We start from the raw sequence: 20,563 nt of genomic DNA on the forward strand, positions 1-20,563 counted from the left end.
TGAGAGTCATCATCAGTCTACTCTCTGATCATTTCTGTTTTTTTACTTGCTGAATTGTGGACAAATATAAGACGGTTTGTTGCAACTATTTTTTGCCTCATAGCACCCATAGCACATTTAAAAACTCACCTGGCAAGTGCAGTGTACTTGTATTGAAATGGTTTCACATTAAGAAAGTTGTATCGCAAACCGTTAAGAGCGTGGGAAGCCAAAATGAAGCAGGAATATTTATTTTAATGCAAAAAAGGGATTTTAAAAAATCTATTCTTTGATTCTTTTTGTCCCATTGGTCTCCTTATCAGTTGCATTGTATGATGCCATCAGGCAGCTCTAATGCTATATACCGTGTTTCCCCAAAAATAAGACCTACCTCCAAAATAAGCCCTAGCATGATTTTCGGGGTAGGTCCTAATATAAGCCCTACCCCCAAAATAAGCCATAGCACGATTTTTGGGGTAGGTCCTAAAATAAGCCCTAGTTGGACTGACCCCGGAAGCCCCTCCCGAATGTCCCCGACACTCCCCGATTCACCAGCGGCAGTGCTTTCTCACCCCTCTCCCCATGTGAAGCATCTTTCCTACCCTCTCACCCATCCCCTTGCACAGCATCTTCCCATCTCCCCATGCATCAGAACCCCGACGACCCTCCCACCGCGAGGCCGACATACCTCTGTTCCAAACAGCATCGGTGCCAGCACTGAACAGGCTGCTTCGTGACCTTCCCCGCCAGGGCCTTCTGTTTGCTGCATCACTGATGATGTCATCAGTGACGTGGCACAGGGAAGTCTCCAGCGGGGAAGGCCACGATGCAGCCTATTCATTGCTTCTGCCGCTGCTGTTTGGAACAGAGGTATGCCAGCCTCGTGGTGGGAGGGTCATTGGGGTTTTGCTGCACGGAGGAATGGGAGAGAAAGATGCAGCGCAGGGGGATGGGTTGGCGGGATCCTCAGGATTCTGCTGCATGGAAGGAATGGCTTCATATCTGTTCCACAGAGATCTCGAGACTTTTTTAGTTCAGAAATGTTATAACATCTGAAATTCAGTTTGTTTAAGGATGATCTGTAATTTGTTTATTTGTTAACCATTTAAAGCTCTATTTTATAGAGAAGATGCAGCATACAAGAACAATGCTTAGATCAGATTAGATCTAAGGCAATGAAATTGCTTTCGGGGTTCTGCACTGGGGGGGATGGGAGGGAGGGATGGATAGAAAGATGTTGCACAAGGGGATGGGTGAGAGGTGATCGTTGTGCACAAAAAAAAAGTCCTTTTATGTTTTTTGGACCCAAAATTAATATAAGACAGTGTCTTATTTTGGGGGAAAAGCGATATCTTTATTTGTAACTAAAGATTTCCCCCCTCCCACTTCAGCTCACTTGCAGCCCTTGGCCTTTGGCTAGGGTCTGCAAACTCTTGACTTCATGCAGAGGTTGATTAACAAGAGCCCAAACTCTGGCCATTAGGTGTCGCCATTGAGCAGGGATGGAGACTGCCCTGTCCCTCACTCAGAACTATGAACTCTACAGCAGCTTCCTGAGGGTCTGAGGTACCGAATCTTGACCCAGGATTCCAACTCAAGCCCTTGTCAGGCAGTAAGTACACAGTCATTGCCCTTAGGCCAGACCCATTAACTGAATCTTTGGAGAGGATTTGTAGATCTTTCAAATACAACAAAATGCCGGGGGGGGGGGGGAGGGTGGTTCTTCTCTCCCCTCCCCCCAAAATGAGGTGTCTTAGATTTTCTTGATTTCCTCCTACTGAGTCAGTTAAGGGTTTTTGTTGTTGCATCTCTCACTAGTTTGAATTCTTATTGTTTAATAAGGGCTTTTGGATTTTTTTCCCTTCATGATCAAGATGAAATTGATGTACAAATTTCACAGTCAAATTTTGAAGAGCAAAAGTATAAAAAAATTAATGTGCTGGATATTTAGTATATTTCCCTTTTGGATATGTAGTGGGTACAGTGTTGGCCTCTGAAACTTTGCTGTATTTCTAGAATTTTATTTGAAAAGATGTCTCTGCATCGGCCTTATTACACCTTCCCATGCAAACCTGTTTTTTTTGTTTTTTTTTTTCTTTTAATTCACTTTTGTAACTTTTTTTTCCTAGAAACCTATTGTTTTTCTCCACAAGTGTTAGCCAAGATGTGCAGTTTTTAAACTCAAATTATCTAAGAAAAATTTACCCTGATACAATTGGATTTCAAGCTATGATCTAAGTTTGTTTGGGTGGTTTTTGGTTTTTTTTTGTACAACCAGCCATAATGTTCATTAAAACTTTTAAATGTCTGCTCAATACCTTTATGTACAATTGCTGCATTATCATCGCCACATTTTAAAATCAATTTTAAATAAGCTCTAGGAGTGCTATATTTTGGGGATATTAAAGTAAAAGAATCTCAGCCCACCAGTGGTGTATGTCATTTATTGGTAGAATGAGGTGTTAGTAGTTTAAATATCTTGGTTTGGTTTGCCTTCTCATTTGGTTAAGTTAAAATGCGTTAAGATACTTTTTCCCACTGTTGCCACACCATAAAAACTGTCTACTGTTTGAAGTACCTTCATGATATAATTGATCCTTGTGCAGTTGGTCAGTAGTAATTTTATAGGGCAGATGACATCTCACTTTGTATTCTGTGCAGTAATTATTGGTATTAAGCAAACATATATGGCCTTCAAGCCATAGAATGTACTGTGCACAGCAAAAAATGGTTTGATGTTCATGGTGACCTTATGGAGTTGTATGAACCTTTATTTGGTTTATATTTAATTTTTTGAGTTAATTGAGATGTTGCCTAATGAACTTCTTGACACTTTAGAATTCCTCCTGCTGTTTTTAATGAACTTTGCTCATATATATGAGCACACACACACACACGTGCACTCAAATTAGTAGCCTTTAAAATTGAGAGCTAAGCTTGAATGACTAGTGCTGGATTCAGACAGGAATCTTGGACTGGATAAGGCACAGACTGAAGAATTTGAATTGGCTGATGGGAACTTCCTTTCGAGGTCCAAGATTCATATCTTTGCCATGTACATGAACTGCAGAACTTAGTAGAGAATAACACAGAGCCACATTTTCCCCATTCCCTGTAGTGTCTTATCCAGCCCAAGATTCCTGTCTGAATCTATTTCTGTCCAGTCCCTGCGAGCTCCAGTTCCTGCCCCATTCCTGCATGCTCTGTCTTCATCTGCACAAGCCTCAAACCCTTTAAAATCATAAGTAGCAACATTCTAGAGCTCAGATTGTGAAGTCATAATGCCTCATTCCACCAATGCCTAAGCTCTGTCCTCATCTGCACAAGCCTCAAATGCTTAAAATCATAAGTAGCAACATTCTAGAGCTCAGATTGTGATGTCATAATGCCTCATTCCACCAATGCCTAAGCTCCGTCCTCTTCTGCACAAGCCTCAAACCCTTTAAAATCATAAGTAGCAACATTCTAGAGCTCAGATTGTGATGTCATAATGCCTCATTCCACCAATGCCTAAGCTCTGTCCTCATCTGCACAAGCCTCAAATGCTTAAAATCATAAGTAGCAACATTCTAGAGCTCAGATTGTGATGTCATAATGCCTCATTCCACCAATGCCTAAGCTCCGTCCTCTTCTGCACAAGCCTCAAACCCTTTAAAATCATAAGTAGCAACATTCTAGAGCTCAGATTGTGATGTCATAATGCCTGATTCCACCAATGCCTAAGCTCCGTCCTCACCTGCACAAACCTCAAACACTTTAAAATCATAAGTGCTCAAGGCTTATGCAGCTAAGGGATAGCTTGCAGGAATGGGACAGGGAAGAACTCGAGGGGGGGTGGGAGAACGGGAATATTGAGATCCCGCGAAGACTGAGACAAATTTGTCCTCGTGTCATTCTCTACAGTGCAGAGTACATCAATGTGGCTTATTGTTTTGGGAATAATGATTAAATTGGAAGACTTTAGATGTGGTTTCTTTCCATCTCCCCATCTAAAGATTAAGGGCTCCTTTTATGAAGGTGCGCTAGCGGTTTTAGCGCGCGCACTAGCCGGAAATCTACCGCCTGCTCAAAAGGAGGCGGTAGCAGCTAGCGCGCAGGGCAATTTAGTGCGCACTAAGGCCCTAGCGCACCTTCGTAAAAGGAGCCCTAAGTCAAGAGATGGGGCTTTTGCAAATTACTTGCCATTTCATTGAACCCTGAATGCATTTGTTGTGCTGTTCTAGATGTCTGAATTCTAACATTTTATCTGAGGTGCAGTTATTTATCTAAATCAAAAGAACAATTGCACTCGATCCATTCAGAGTGGGAAGTGACTTTACACCCTTAGATGTTCTGTTAAATTTTGGGGAGTCCACAGCTGGAATCCTGTGTGCCTATCCTTTTTAATAAATCTTGGGATTGCAATTCTAATTTAGTGCATTTTTCTGGCCTCCTATTCTTTAGTCTAACTCTAAACCACTGAATTTTGACTAGAAAAATTAATTTCAGCATAAGACTTGTCTCTCAGTTTGGAGGTGGTTATTTTTGAAGACTTCTACAATATTCTAAATAAATTTTAGCATAAAACATATTATAAATTCAATCTCTGATACTAAATAGTATGAAAACTAAAAACCTTAATTTGCTCATGTGACTTTATAGGTATGTTGGTTATTTTGCATTATTATCTGTCTCTTGCCACGGGGTTAGAATTGGTGGAAGAAATGTACGTTAAAAGAATGGCTAGTTACCCACCAGCCAATTGTTTGGCCTAAGGATGATTCTTGCAGGACTGGTTAGGTTTTCTTGTCTCGCATACACTGCAGCAAATCCAATGGATCTCTCCCCTTTGCAATTCCAAGCAGCTGTGTTAAAACTGAGTCATCAGTTTTCTTTCTTGTAAGATATTGCCATTGACCTAATGATAACTAATCAAAACTATTTTCACTGAGGAAAATGTTTACATTTGTATTGGCTATTGTACTTTTTATCCTGTCTCAATTAAATTACAGGACTATCTTATAATTGGTTGTTATCTTTAGACAACCCAGTTATTTCTGTTAATTGTAAGGTTACTGTAATTTTTTTTTTCATTGATGTGCACTTTTGCACTAGGTATATTTAGTTTGTGTCTAATTAAAAAATTAGAAACGTAATTCCTGCCACTGATTATCTTGCAGTAACATTTTTTTTAAAAACCCTAACATTAACTATCTTTGGGGTCCTTTTATCAAGGCGCGGTAGGGGTTTAATGCGTGGAATACCGCACGTTAAACCGCCTGCCGCGCTAGTCACTAATGCCTCCATTGACGAGGCGTTAGTATTTTGGCTTGCCGCGGGGGTTAGCGCTTGATGAAATGTCCAACGTGCTAACCCCCGTAGCGCACCTTGATAAAAGGAGCCCTTTGTCTCATATTTTTAAAATCATACAAGACATGAAACTTGCTGCCTGAGTAGCAATAAGCTTAGCAAAAACTGGGTTGCTTTTTTTTTTTTAAACATCCAGGCTAACATTGTCTAGATTGGATAGTGGTTTTCAACCATTTTCAACCCAGTCCTCAAGGACCCCCTGGCTAGTTGGATTTTCAAGCTATTCACAATAAATATGCATACAAGAAATTTTGCATGTATTTCTGCCTTGGTATGCAAATTAGAGAATGACATGGTGACAAAATTCATCACCGTTTCCGTCCCTGCGGATAACCGCGGTAAACCATCTTCATGTCATTCTTTAAGGAAAGAGGGAAGAATCAGAGTATGAATGGCCACAACCACTGACCCGCAAGCTTTGCTTTGAAGAATGCTGGTATAGAAGGACTGAGGTTGAGAATAAGTGTCTCTGGTATCCAGAGCAGATATTGTGATGTCATAATGTCTCATTCCACCAGTGCCTAAGAGCCAGTCACATCAGTGATGTCACAATGGCTTCATTATCCTTGGCTCACATAAGAATCGGAGTATGAATGGCCACAACCACTGACCCGCAAGCTTTGCTTTCAAGAATGCTGGTGTAGAAGGACAAGTTGAAATAGATACTAGAAAATGACATGGGATTATTTCCCGTGGTTATCCGCGGGGATGGGAACGGTGATGAATTTTGTCACCGTGTCATTCTCTAATGCAAATCTATCTCCATATTTATTGTGAGTAACATAAAAACCTGACTGGCTGGATGGGTGTGTCCTGAGGACTTGATAACCTTTGGTCTAGAATAGGGCTTCACAACCCAGTCCTTGCGATATAACTAGCCAGTCAGTTTTCAGAATGTTTGCAATGAATATGCAAGAAACAAAATTTGAATGCAAATTTATCTCATGCTTATTCATTTTGGATAGTTTGAGAACCTTGGATCTAGAACCTCCGACTATAATGTGAGCAGTTTAAGTGTACTACTGGAATGAGGGGACAGCACAAACTGCATCATTTTTACCTCCCAAAAAAGGCCAACCCCCCCCTCCCCCCCCCCAAATTGGAAAGACTTGGCGAAAAAGGTGAACAGAATGCTAGGAATGATTAAGAAGGGGATCACGAACAGATCGGCGAAGGTTATCATGCCGCTGTATCGGGCCATGGTGCGCCCTCACCTGGAGTACTGCGTCCATATATATATATTTGACATGCATGTTTTGGTTGTGAATGTCTGCTTCAGGGTGTGGTATTCTAAATTAAAGAATAAAAGAACAGTTACTGTCTATCAAATCTCTAATTGCTTCTACCATTTACAAAGTAAAGTTACTAACCTTACTTTCTAACTTATTCACGTACTTTACGTGGCAGTTGCGACCTAGCCATCCAAGGCTGTTCCACCTGTGGATATTTGTAGGGTAGCTACATGGTCCACGCTCCAAGCATTTACAAAGTTCTAGAGTAGACTTGGCAGCACAAAGGAACATTTTCTTTTGGGTCCTCCACTGCTCTCAGTAGGCTTATTTGTCCCGCTCTAGACTCAAGGGACTACTCTGGTACATGTCTCAGCCAAAATACACCATGAAATTAGCACCTCCACTAATGCTAACACATATAGCTGAAAGGGAGCCTCAGAGATCTTGAAATCGGGCAGCAAACTACCAAGATTCCAGATCAAATAAAATCTCAATCATAGGCTCTACCTTTAGTTGTGAAAACAATTTTTTAAGTTATTTTAAGATTTTTAAATTATTTTAAGAATTTTTTTATAAAAAAAATTTTCAAATTTTTTAATATCACAATATGTTGTAGGAAAAAGACAGTGCTATAAGTTTTAAAAAGCACTTATTTTGACTTTAATTCTTTGAACCATTAAACCACGTTCCGTACTGCTTTAATCTTAAACTCCTGACGAAGCCGACTTTCTGTCCCTATATAAACGCCTTTTGGAAGTTAATTTGGTCCCAAATTAATTCTTTGTTAGAAAATCATGTTGCCCTTTCATATGATACTATATTATTTGGTACATCTATGAGGTTCAAAAGTCCAATTTCTGCAAATAATAATAAACTTTTATTAATATTGACAGGGGTTGCCATTCAACAGATTACTGGAAATTGGAAAGATTACACTTTTTGGTGGAATTCAGTATGTCATATTTATAAAATGGAGAGGGTGCTTGCCATGCAACAAGGAAATTATCAAAAGTTTAAAAAGATTTGGGGGCCATTGATTATTTATTCTAATGATCAGACATCTTAAACACCTTAGTATTAGATAAGTTATAGGAGGGGTGGGAGTGGGAAAGACAATAATTGATAATTGTTTATTATTAATATATGGGTGGGTGGGAAGGGATTCTTTTATATTTATATATTTTAAAGAGTATAAGTAAGTATGTCAAGTGATTGATTAATGTTTTTCTGATTGAATATTATACACTTGTAATATTTGAAAATGAATAAAGATTTATAAAAAAAAAAGACTTATAAAAATTTTTTTAAAATTTTTAAATGTCACAATATGTTGTAGGAAAAAGACAGTGCTATAAGTTTAAAAAAAGCACTTATTTTGACTTTAATTCTTTGAGCCACCATTAAACCACATTCCGTACTGCTTTAACCTTAAACTCCTGATGAAGCCGACTTGGGTGAAACGACGGCCCCGTTGGGTTTCATAATGCAGTATCGTTGATTCATCACATCAAGATAAGTGCTTTTTTAAACTTATAGCACTGTCTTTTTCCTACAACATATTGTGACATTTAAAAATTTTAAATTTTTTTAATAAAAAGTCTTAAAATAATTTAAAAAATTGTTTTCACAACTAAAGGTAGAGCCTATGATTGAGATTTTGTTTGATCTGGAATCTTGGTAGATAGCTGCCCGATTCAAGATCTCTGAGGCTCCCTTTCAGCTATATGTTAGCATTAGTGGAGGTGCTAATTTCATGGTGTATTTTGGCTGAGACATTTTTATTTATGCACCTATCTTTGTATTTGCATCATTGGTATTACTACTCTGGTACATCCCATTAGTCTGGACTTGCATGCTGTTTGCACTAGAAGGTAAGATTAGGTTCTTATCTCGGTAATCTTTCCAGTAGAACAGCATACGAGTCCAGACGCTCCGCCTTGTCATTTTTCAGTACAGCCTGTTTTCGGTCTCAGCCTTGTCAGTCTATCTACAGGCTTGGCTTGCAGCATCCATCCGAGAAGGTGCTGGTGAGAAGATATGGGATCACATTATTTTGATTGAGGACTCTGGCCAGTGGTTTCAGAGCAGTACAAGTGTTAGTGCTGGTTGCACAAAGATATGTGGTTTTAGCTTTTTGCTCCACCTTGTTCTTGTTTGTTGCATTTGTTAATTGCATATGTTTTCTTGCAGAGCAGATCAAAAGTCAGTGAGCAGGAGAGTTCCCATGTCCCCCCCCTTGTTATTTCTCCTCTTTTAGGAGCTTGCATTGCTTTGGTAAGAATTGAGGGGAGAGGGCAATGCCCAGTGACACAGGAAGATGAAGCTGATGAGGTAGATGATGCCATATGCAAGCCTTTGCGGGTGAAGATGTATAAATCCACTAGTCTGAACTCATATGCTGTTCTACTGGAAAGATTACTGAGGTAAGAACCTAATCTTCCCTTCTTCCTCACTAGAGACTGATCACAGACTTGATGACAAATGGGCTCACACATTTTTTTAGACCCTGGCTTTAAGCAGAACATTTAAACGTTCCTAATATTTATTTGGTATGCTTTATATAAAAACAATTTCCTCCTCATTTCTGTAGTTATCCCTAGGCAAAAGAAAGGCCTCACTGCAATATGGTGTAAATGGGAACACCTGCTAAGTCAAGTATACATATTCTCATTAAAGAAACAAAGTGGAGCAGTATATTCTGCTCCTGTTACATCTGGGATCATTTGGTTTGCACCTACGTACATGTAAATTATCTTTTCAATAATAGAAACTTGGAGTAGTTCCTCGTCTCATCCTCTAGGCCTTATGGATCCTTGGGGATCAGGTTATTTTAATGTTTTCCATGCAGCTCTCTTATCAAGGATGGTTATTTGAAGATGTGTATCAAGTTTTCTCTAAAGAAACTGTATCCCTGTGCATTGATGTGGTTTTTGGTGAACATGAAATGCAGTTTTCTTACCGTCCTTCTCCAAATACTGTGTTGACTTATTACTGGATTTTTGTAGAATTTGTGGTAGAAGTTAAATATTTTGAGCTCCCCCCCCCCTTTTTTTTTTCTTTTAGAAATTGGAGTAGTAATGATATGCATTTGGTTAAACCTGTAGGACCGAATTCTATAAACAGTGCCTAAAAATTGGGTGCTGAAAAAATTAACACTAGAGAATGTGGGGAAAGCAGTTAGCTTAGCAGTTTTTAAAAAAGGTTTGGTTAATTTTCTAAAAAGTCCATAAGCCATTATTAAGATGGACTTGGGGAAAATCCACTGCTTATAAGCAGCATAGAATCTGTTTTGCTACTTGAGATTTAGCTAGGTGCTTGGGACATGGGTTGGCCACCGTTGGAAACAGGAAACTGGGCTTGATGGATCTTCAGCTGTCCCAGTATGGCAACTCTTATATTCTTAGTATTGGGTCCTAAATGCCTAGAATAGCTTACTAGAGTAGAGGCCCTAGAAACCAGCATTGACAGAATTTAAGTAGGCCCAGGACTGATAAGTAAATGAGCAGTAGGAAGAATCAGGAGGTTGCCATTGCTCCCTTCTCTGTCATTAAAGATGAGGTGACAGAATAGTGGGCAGGGAGGTGGAGAAAACAACTCTCCCAGAATTAAAGATCAGCCTAATGATCCCACAGGTGAGCTAGGTAGCAACACTTTCCAGAAACCTACTGTGTTGATAAAGGTATATTTGTGGTGGCTCCCTATGATCAACCATTATAAGAAAACAAGCAGTAATTAAAGTGTAAGTATTGTCATAAGGGATATTTGGGTTCTCTTTCAAAGTAAAACAAAATAAATGGGGGGGGGGGGAATTCTTGGTTTAAGTCCCCTTGCTGCTGTCTAAAGAAAAAGGCTGTCCCAGTTTTGTGTTTAGAGCTCAGCACCACCCTACTTGGCATCTCCTGTTCCATCTTGCCAGAACCATTTCTCATAACTGTACTGGCCCAACTGAGATGGATGCCATCTTGTAATTTTGTCATTACAAATTCACATTTTATTTCAAATGAAGCTAAATATCTAGAGCCCACAGGCTGTTAGGTAACGTGGAGTCAACAGGCTGTAGCGCCTCAGAAACCATCGCATTAGTACTTAGCTGCTCGTTATGATCCAATAAGGCCGTAAAGAATCAGAACCACTCAATCTTAGTTCCCCCCTCCCATACACTGGGAAGGGGAAGGCCTGCCATTTTGAAGAAGCAGGCCTGCTAGCAGGAGGCAATGGGCATCTCTTCTGCTGATTTTCAAGGGGGTCAGGGAGTGTTGGGGAGCTTGGACCTTTGGCAGGAGGGAGTAGGAATCCCTCCTCTTTTTTCAGTTGGGGGGGGACACCGGCCCCAGCCCCGGCCCAACTTTTTGTTTAATGGGGACATCAATGGGAGGGTCCTAGCACAACTTTTTTTAAAATGGGAGACAGATGTGCATGTGTCACACACACACACACACATCTGTACCCATTTAAAAAAAGCAATAGCTACTCTTCCTATCCTGAATAGCTGAGCTTCCCCTACCGCTCAGCTGTTCAGCACTTTTTTTTTAACAGTACCGCCAACTCTCAGTGATTTTCAAGTATTAAAAACTGACGCTTTATTTTGTGCATGAGCAAGGCATCACTTGAAGTGCTTGTTTTAATATTAATGACCCCATTGTACAACATGTGCAGCAGAGTCGGAGGCTGCTATCAAGCACGGAAAAGACCTTGGGGAGCCATTATGTGCATCAGTAGGTAAAATAATTTGATGCTAAACTGGTTTAGTGTCGATCATTAAAGGCACAGTGAGTTTTGAGCATCTAGGCCTCAGTCTCTTCCAGAGAATCATGTTTCAAGAACAGCTTCTACAAGAGTCCTAGATCAGAGCGAAGGTGTGTGTATGTATGTATATATGTGTGTGTGATTCAGGTTGAGTCTTTCAAGACCAGGTATCCTGAAATAGTGGTGACTGCATTAGTGTCTAAAGAAGTTCCCATTAGTCTGTCAATCTGTTCTAGGTGTTATGTTCATCAAAAGCTACTTTAAATTTCGGAAACTAAATCAGGATCAAATTCAATATTGCTCATTTGGTACCCCACTAAAAGTGCCAACTATAGGTACTTGCCTGATAACATGCTTCTGTATTTGAATAGGGAGTGGGGGAAGGTGATACAGTACAGAAGTTGGTTCTGCTCCGACAGGTTCTTCTCAATTCACACTGTATCCTATAGCTGGGAGCCCTGTGTATGTATCTACGTGCTTCTCTTAGGGGGCATGTTATCACCAGGGGTTACCGTTAAGCCTTGTTATTTTTGCACAGGGTCTCTCCCTAAATAAAATGGGACCCTAGGCTAAAATAAGCTAACAAAAACCTATCGTGCTAACTTTGCCCAATCATGAAACACAGATTTCTACATCTCATGCCCAGCAGAAGCAGTAATGCCAGCTGAAAAAATGCTTAATGAACAGCTCTGCTTCTGCCTAGGTCTGTAATACACTTACATATTAGGGCTGCACTTTTCCTGTAAAAGGTCCAAGACTTTGAAATTCTATACCATTAACTCTTTGATTAATTGATCAATTTAAAACTGAGTTAAAAACTTTTTCTCTTTGTTCAGATGCTTATGGTAATTGGCACTATAGAAACAAGAACCTAACATGTTTACTATCTCTTCTATTTTTTTTTCCTTTTATACCCTAAATTTTGTGTTGTATGTGATTTTGAGATACTATCTTGTTAATATAATCTTAGATTATAAGATGTTGAGAAGGTTTTTCATCCTTAGTGCAAGATAGTAAGATCTGAATAAACTTGGTTGCAATTACTAAGCAAAAGGATGCTAGGCTGTATAGAGAGAGGCGTGACCAGTAGAAGAAAGAAAAGTGTTGATGCCCCTGTACAGGTCGATGGTGAGGCCCCACTTGGAGTATTGTGTTCAATTTTGGAGACCGTATCTGGCAAAGGAAATAAGTCTTGAAGCAGTCCAGAGAAAGACAAAGAAAATGGTAGGGGGTTTGTGCCAGAAGATGTAGGAGGAGAGACTAGACGCCTTGAAGATGTAGACCCTAGAGGAAAGGAGGGACAGGGGTGATACGATTCAGACATTCAAATACTTGAAAGGTATTAATGCAGAACAAAATCTTTTCCAGCGAAAGGAAAATGGTAAAACCAGAGGGCATAATCTGAGGTTGAGGGGTGGTAGACTCGAGAGTAATGTTAGGAAATTCTTCTTTACGGAGAGGTGGTTGATGCCTGGAATGTGCTCCCAAGGAAGAGGGGGGAGAGGAAAATGGTGACAGAGTTCAAACAAGCATGGGATGAACAAAGAGGATCTCTAATCAGAAACTAATGGGTATATATTGAAGGAACTAAGGCCAGTACTGGACAAACTTGCACGGTCTGTGATCCTTATATGGACAATCAGTTGAGGACAGGCTGGTGAGGGCTTCAATGGTTAAGATGGGCTGAAGTGAGCTTTGATGGAGACTCCAGTAGATAGAACCTAAGCACACTACTGGGCAGGGCTCTGGGTTTCTCGCCCAGAAATATCTAATAAAAAGGACCATTTAAATTAAATGATTAATTTATGGAGCATGTATAGTTGGACAGACTAGATCAGGGGTGGGCAATTCCGGTCCTCGAGGGTCAGAATCCAGTCGGGTTTTCAGGATTTCCCCAATGAATATGCATTGAAAGCAGTGCAAGCAAATAGACCTTTTCTCCTTCTCAGCCAACAGACACAAGAGAAGCTCACATTCAAACTTCATTTCCCCCCCAGTTAGAGATTGTAAACTGAAAAAGCACCATGAACACCTCTCACATCAAGCAGCATAATGGGGTAAAGATCTAGAACACTTGCTTTCGCCCACTACTTATGAGGAATTCAGGAAGCGTCTAAAAACATACCTATTCCTGAAGTATCTAGACAACTGACCTGTACATCTCTCTCCTCAATAATGGTTTTCTTGACCTATTAATCACTTTCTTCCACCTCTCTTAAGTTAAATCAATTTGTACCTTCATTTAATCTTTTGTAAACCGCATAGAACTTCACGGTACTGTGGTATATAAACTGTTATTATTATTATCTCATGCATATTCATTGGGGAAATCCTGAAAACCCAACTGGATTCTGGCCCTCAAGGACCGGAGTTGCCCACCCCTGGACTAGAGGGACCATTCGGGTCTTTATCTGCCGTCATTTACTATGTTTTCTATGTAACTTTTACTCCTAGCCATCCACTGCACTAGATGCTAGGGTCCATCCCTTTTATAAGTTATGCTAAGAGTTTGTAAGGAAAAAATTAACAAGAACACAGTGCAAAATTTCTCATATACAGGGAAAATGGAGATTTTTTTTATTAAAAAATGTAAAAAATTGGCTTGTTTAAAATCTTCACAGCCAAACAGTTAAGGGCACTTGGTAGAAAGTCTGTACATCAATCATTGATTCAGTTGTCCTCTTTTATTCCTATCAAACCAAAGCCAGAAAAAGATCGGTGAGGACTGAAAGATAAAAAAAGGCAGACATGGTGAGTTTAAAACGTCATTGGTCCTATGTTACAAACATTCCACAGCAGTGAAGCAATTGCAGAGAAATATTTATATCTGGTTCAAATGTCCCATCCAGTACATCTAAAATGATATATAGGGAAACTTGTACTAGCTAGATTCATCAAACAGATCAGAACAGCAGCTCACATTGTACTGTTTAGATTGGCCAAATTTACCTCTTTGCTGCTCATAGGAATATGAGTGTTGGAGCTTTTATCACTGCAGCTGGTGACAGAAAAGCCTAACGTGGCTTCAGAAAAGGGGATCTTGATTTATTCTTCTTTTCAAGTTTTTTTACCCCATCCTTACAACGGAAGAAGCTAATCCCCAAATTCTGTATAGGTTCCAGCTTCATAAGTAAACTAGTCAATTAAGCACTAAATTTATTTATTTTTTTTTAAATTCTTTATTCATTTTCAAATCCATCAACAAATGCATAATAATTAATCAAACATAAAATTATCATAAATCACTTGACAATCTTATTTATATTCTTTGAAATATTTATCTATAAAAGAAACCCCTCCCATCCCCATTTATTAACAATAACATATTATCAATTTAAATATACCGAGTGACAGCATATTTTTATGAAGCCATTGACAAATTTTATCAACTTTAGAATTAAGAAGTCTAATGTCTTCTGAGCTGTTAGCGTCGATAGGACAAATGATCTGATGCCATCCGCGTAGGCAGTAAGGCCTACTGACTGGCAGAGGGTGAGTAAAGAGGCCAGGTAAATATTGAAGAGTAAGGGGGACAATATAGATCTTTGAGGGATACCAAAGTTATTTTGTATGGGAGAAGGAGGTATTGTATATGACCTCAGAAGATAGAGAAGGGCAGGAAGGGGCAAGACCAAGGCAGAGTGGGAACACTTATGCACGTTCAGAAAAGTAAATTGCAGACTTCTCCTAGCTGGAGTACTCTGGTACACTAAGCTTCATTGGTCCACAGAGAAAGAGTCATCAGTAGGACTTAAAGCAAATTAGTGCCCAATTACCAATTCAGTTAGGTGCATAACTGACAATATTTTAATAGTAGGGCTACTCAACTCTGGTCCTTGAGGTCCAAAGGCAGGCCAGGTTTTCAGGATATCCACAATGAATATGCGTGAGAGAGATATGCATGCACTGTCTCCTGTAGATTTCCTGAAAGCCTGGCCTGCCTGTGGACCTCAGGTACCCCAACTGAATGGCACATGCAATTTTGTACTTGTAAGTTTACAGAATGAGGGGGACAGTGTATTTGACTGATAGGAGAACATATAGCCATATATGTAATAACTACATCAAAATTACATATCTCGGATGTTGCCGCAAAATATCAATTAAGGAATGTCATCTGCCACATCTGCTAACAAAAAGTCCTCCACTAATTTTTTTTTTTTAAATGAGACTCATCTGTAAATATTTACCAAAGAGGCCGTTAAGACTGCTTCATCCGATTCCCACCAATGGCCCTTGCATGACTCTCCTGCACCTCTCCCAACCCAGCTTGGATCGGAATCTATTTTTGGTGTACTTCAATGTATTTATTAGATTTTTCTGCAGCCATAAAGTTTGCCATCAAAAGGTCTTATTTAATGGTTCCCCTTTCTTCCAGTTAGGCAGCTTTAGCACTGCAAATGATTCTATTAATAAAACTTATAAATTCGTATGGGTATCCTCCAAGCCTGACTGAATTGCAAGGAATTGGAACATTACAATAACCAAGCTTAATCCCTGTCTAATCTAGAGGAGGATATCTTGAACACAAGACCAAGTCTCTCCCCCAGGAGGTTTGATCATATTACACTCATAAATCATATGTGGTAGGTCACTCGCTGCTTTATGCCAGAGCCAATACATGCTGGAATCACTTAATCTCACTTTTCAAATCCTAAAATGGGACCACAGTGCTCTGTGTGTGTAAGAAAATAAAAACAGATTGGAAACTAAAAGAAAAGTGCCGGCTCTGCTTCATGATGACTCCGTCACTAACCAGAGAGTGCTGCAGCAGTCAGAATTGACAGTCGGCAGCAGTGCCTGGTGAAGTGCTATTGAATGTCGGTAGCCAGATTGCTCAAAGTGGTTTAAATGGGCAGGAGCCTTGCTGTTATCAACCACTTACTATTTACAAAAATAATCTGCCATTTCAGGCATAATTTGAAGTCGGCAGTCGGCAATGTTATACTATATTATTTGGAATGTCAATGAGGAAAAAAAGTCAAATTTCTGCAAAAAATAATGTTATTATTTATTATGACAGGAGTAGCCATTCAACAAATTACATTTAATTGGAAAAATTGGAGTAGACTTAACTACATTTCTGGTGGAACTCTCCGTGTCATATATATAAGATGGAAAGAACGCTAGCCACACAAAAAGGAAATTTCAATAAATTTCAGGAGGTTTGGGATCTATTAATAGAATATTGTGATGAGTAAATATCATTTTTCCCTTATTGGTACAATTGTAAAGTGAGGGATGGGGAGGGAGGGACTTCTGATCTGATATTAAATGTTAGATTAATAGAAAGATTATATAATACTAGTCTTATAGCCCGTTACATTAACGGGTACTAGAATATATGTGTGTGTGTCTGTCTTTATTTCTTTCTCTCTCTCTCCTTAGCCGCTTTCTGTATTTCTGTCTTTCTTTCTTTTTCCTTGGCTGTCCACTACCATCCCGCACCCCTCCTGACCCGACTCCCACTGTCTTTCTTTCTGTCTGTCTCTGTCCCCCTTTGTCTGTTTGTCTTTCTGTATATGTCCCTGGCCCTGTGTCTTTCTTCTTTTCTTTCTGTCTCCCTTCCTCCCTCTGACTGTCTGTCAAAAGCAGCATTCCCTCCCCCTCTATTTCCCTCCCCCCACACCAGTTCCCTGTGTCTTTCTTCTTGTCTTTCTGTCTCCCTTCCTCCCTCTGTCTGTGCAAAGCAGCATTCCCTCCCTCTTCCATTTCCCTCCCCCCACACCAGTTCCCTGTACAGCAGCATTAGCGTTTCCTCTACCCTCTTTCCCTTCCCACAGTGGCGACTACAAACGCGGGTCCGAGTCATTTGCCACCGCCCCCCCCCCTTCCGTTCCCGCGGGCCCGACTGGCGATTTAAGCAGTGTTCACACGCTGCTTCGGGTCCTTCTACTGCCCTGATTTACTCAGGCACGTCCGGAGCAAATCAGGGCAGTAGAAGGGCCCGAAGCAGCGTGTGAAGACTGATGCATACGCTGCTTAAATCGCCAGTCGGGCCCGCGGGAACAGAAGGGGGGGGGGGCGGCAAATGACTCGGGTCCCGGACAGCGGAAAGTTGCTGGGCTCCGCAGGCCTCCCCACCCCACCATCCTAACGTCAAACTGATACCCAAGGCCGGCCACCACCACCACCACTTCCGCAGCTCGCTCGTGCTTTGGCCGGTAGGTGGAGAGCAGGGAAGCTTTTGTGATGCGCGAAGACGCAGCAGCAGGACAGACCAGAAGCCACGCATGCGCACTTCCTATGTGTCGCTACAGCTCACGGAAAAGCGGCACACAACTTAGGAAATGCGCATGCGCGGCCTAGCATTTTATTATATTAGATGTGATATATGAAATAGTAGGGAGGGGAGGCTGGGTTTAAATATTATAATTTAAGTTGCATATGAATACTAATCAAGTGTTAATGTATAAGTTCAAATGATATTTTCTGATACACTTGCAAGATGTAAAAATGAATAAAGAATAAATAAATAAATGAATGTAGTGATAGGAGTTCATTCAGGAAATTGTTGAAAACACAACTATTTATTGATGCATTTTTTTGAGCATTTGACCTGTTGTAGGGATTACATTTTTCTCCTTTGCTTCTCTTTGGTCTGACCTCTTAATATTTTATGTACATGTAACCTTTTTGCAAACCATTTTGGAATAAACGGTACAGAAATTTTAAAAATACATAAATTCTGAACAATTTAGAGCTGCTTTGTAACTTGCTTGATGCAGCGGTGCACCTTTTGATCACCATGAAACGCTGGCTGCATCGGGTTTGTGTAGTGGCAGCTACCAGATTTGAGCCATGAGAAGGAATACTATATCCTGGAATTCCTATGAGCGTCGGAGCTGTTACCGCCACAGCTGGCACTAAACACCATGCTATGGTTTTGTTAAAGGGGAGTTGGGGGGGGGGGGGAGTTAGATAAATACTGTTTGATACATTTTGTTCTCTCGTTGATGACGGTGTGGTATTTCAATGGGCCAGAGAGGAGAGGCGCTGGCGCCAGCTGATTGCCTACAGCAGTGTTTCTCAACTACTTCAAGCTAAGTACCTGCTAAGTCTAACAAATATCAACTGAGTACACCAACCACAGACCTCTCTAGGCCCACCCAAGCTCTGCCCCAGATCCTATCCCCTTTACTAATTGTAATGCAATTTTTTCCATTCATTTTTCATATACACAGCAGATATAAATTCAAAACTAACACATTTCCTTCACTATATTGAAAATAAAATCATTTTACCTTCCGGCGATCCTCTGCAGGCTGCTATAATTAGCTTCAAAAGGTGAGACTGGGAGGCCAGGGGGGGGGAAGCCGGAGGATGCTAGAGAGAAGGGAGAAACATGCAGGCCTTTGGCGAATCGGGCAGCACTGGCGCTGTACCGCAAAGGGAAGTCATCTGGCAGGTGACTCTCTTCCTCCTTAGTGTGTTGTGGCACACTTGGAACTCAGGAGGCACACTAGTGTGTCTCAGCACACAGTTTGAGATATACTGCCTTACTTGATACCAAACAGACGTGCTTCGAGCTGAGTCGGTCCAGCGAATGGCCACTAGAATGGTCTCCGGACTCAGGAGTCTCCCATACGAGGAAAGACTGAACAAACTGCAGCTCTACACTCTTGAGGAGCGTAGAGAAAGGGGAGACATGATTGAGACGTTTAAGTACATCACAGGTCGTGTCGAGGCGGAAAGCGATATATTCTGCCCCAAGGGATCCTCGATCACAAGGGGACACCCGTTCAAACTCAGAGGAGGGAAATTTAATGGTGACACCAGGAAGTATTTCTTTACAGAAAGGGTAGTAGATCACTGGAACAAACTTCCGGTGCAAGTGGTCGAGGCCACCAGTGTACTCGACTTTAAAAATAAATGGGACATCCACGTAGGATCCCTACGGGGGTCGAGCTAAGGAACTGGGTCATTAGTACTCGGACTCGATGGGGTGGGACAGAAGAGTGGGCAGACTTGGTGGGCTGTAGCCCTTTTCTGCCGTCATCTTTCTATTAGATATTTGATGATTATACCACCTATTTAGTGAGAATTTTATTTTGTTACTGTATTGTATTGTTTGACCACTATTCCACATATATCGGGCTGGTTTTCATAATCTGAAAAGCACCAGAGCATGTATGGAGTTGGCAGAAGAAAGTATGAAGAGCTATTATTGTGGATAGAGATAGGAAGAAACAATTAATTTGGATAACTAATGTGGTTACTACTTATTTTCACATTGGTTTCAAAATCGGCATGAACTTCAAGCAGCTGGCTGCTGCAAGAATCAGATGAGCCACGTGATTTACAGTGGGTGGGGGTGGAATGTGTGGTTTACAAACATGAAGCATTTTGAAACTAAACAATCAAAAGCAAGCAGTGAATCCGAGAGAGGCTGGGCTTCCCACTCGGGCTGAGGGTATACTGCATGAAACCTCTCAAGAGATCTGTACAGAAGTGCACAGTACAAAGGAGACCAGAATCGATGCAATGCACTGAAAGACTGCTTATGAGACATGTAGAGTGCCAGTCTGGGTCTGGGTCTGCACGGGAACGGGGATCGCGGGAATCCCCCCCTAACCCACGGGACTCCTACGGGGACCCCCCTCAAGCCAACGGGACTCCCATGGGGATGGAAGGTTTTGGAAGCAGGGTTCATCCATATAATATAATGGACACGTCAGCCTTAGTAAAAGAGGGGGTTTATAAGTTAATTACCTGAACAGAAAACAAAAAAAGGGTTCCACCAAAGAGATTCCACAAGGAAAACAGCAGCGAAAACACAAAAGAAACTGTGGAATTGATGATCCTGTCAGAAGGAATTGCTGCTTTTTATGGGGACGGGCGGGAATGGAGGTAATTCCTTGCGGGGATGGGTGGGGCGGAGAGGATCCTGACGGGGACGGGTGGGGACAGAGAGGATCCGGGTGGGGACAGAGAGGATCCTGATGGGGATAGGTGGGGATGGAGAGGATCCTGGTGGGGACGGAGAGGATTCTGGCATGGACAGAGAGGATCCTGGTGGGGACGGAGAGGATCCTGATGGGGATAGGTGGGGATGGAGAGGATCCTGGTGGGGACGGAGAGGATTCTGGCATGGACAGAGAGGATCCTGGTGGGGACGGAGAGGATCCTGCCACGGATGGATGGGGATGGAGAGGATCCTGGCGGGGATGGGTGGGATTTCTGTCCCTGCGCAACTCTCTAGTCTGAATCAAAGTAAGGAGGCTTTGATAAGCTGTGAATGCAAACAGCAACAGCTT

General features: G+C 41.2%; 1 protein-coding gene across 8 annotated transcripts in view; it reads right to left on the reverse strand.

The window, feature by feature from the left end:
- Positions 1-13,847: 13,847 nt before the first annotated feature.
- Positions 13,848-20,563, reverse strand: part of REXO5 (RNA exonuclease 5) — an 85,708-nt gene continuing 78,992 nt past the window's right edge. For all 8 annotated transcript variants that reach the window (XM_033962921.1, XM_033962920.1, XM_033962917.1 and 5 more), the window contains one exon: positions 13,848-14,031. In XM_033962921.1, coding sequence (XP_033818812.1) covers positions 13,977-14,031 — 55 coding nt within the window. In that variant the 3' untranslated portion in view covers positions 13,848-13,976. The remainder of the gene's footprint in view (positions 14,032-20,563) is intronic.

Source organism: Geotrypetes seraphini, chromosome 11 (genome assembly GCF_902459505.1).
Source record: "Geotrypetes seraphini chromosome 11, aGeoSer1.1, whole genome shotgun sequence".
Classification (NCBI taxonomy): domain Eukaryota; kingdom Metazoa; phylum Chordata; class Amphibia; order Gymnophiona; family Dermophiidae; genus Geotrypetes; species Geotrypetes seraphini.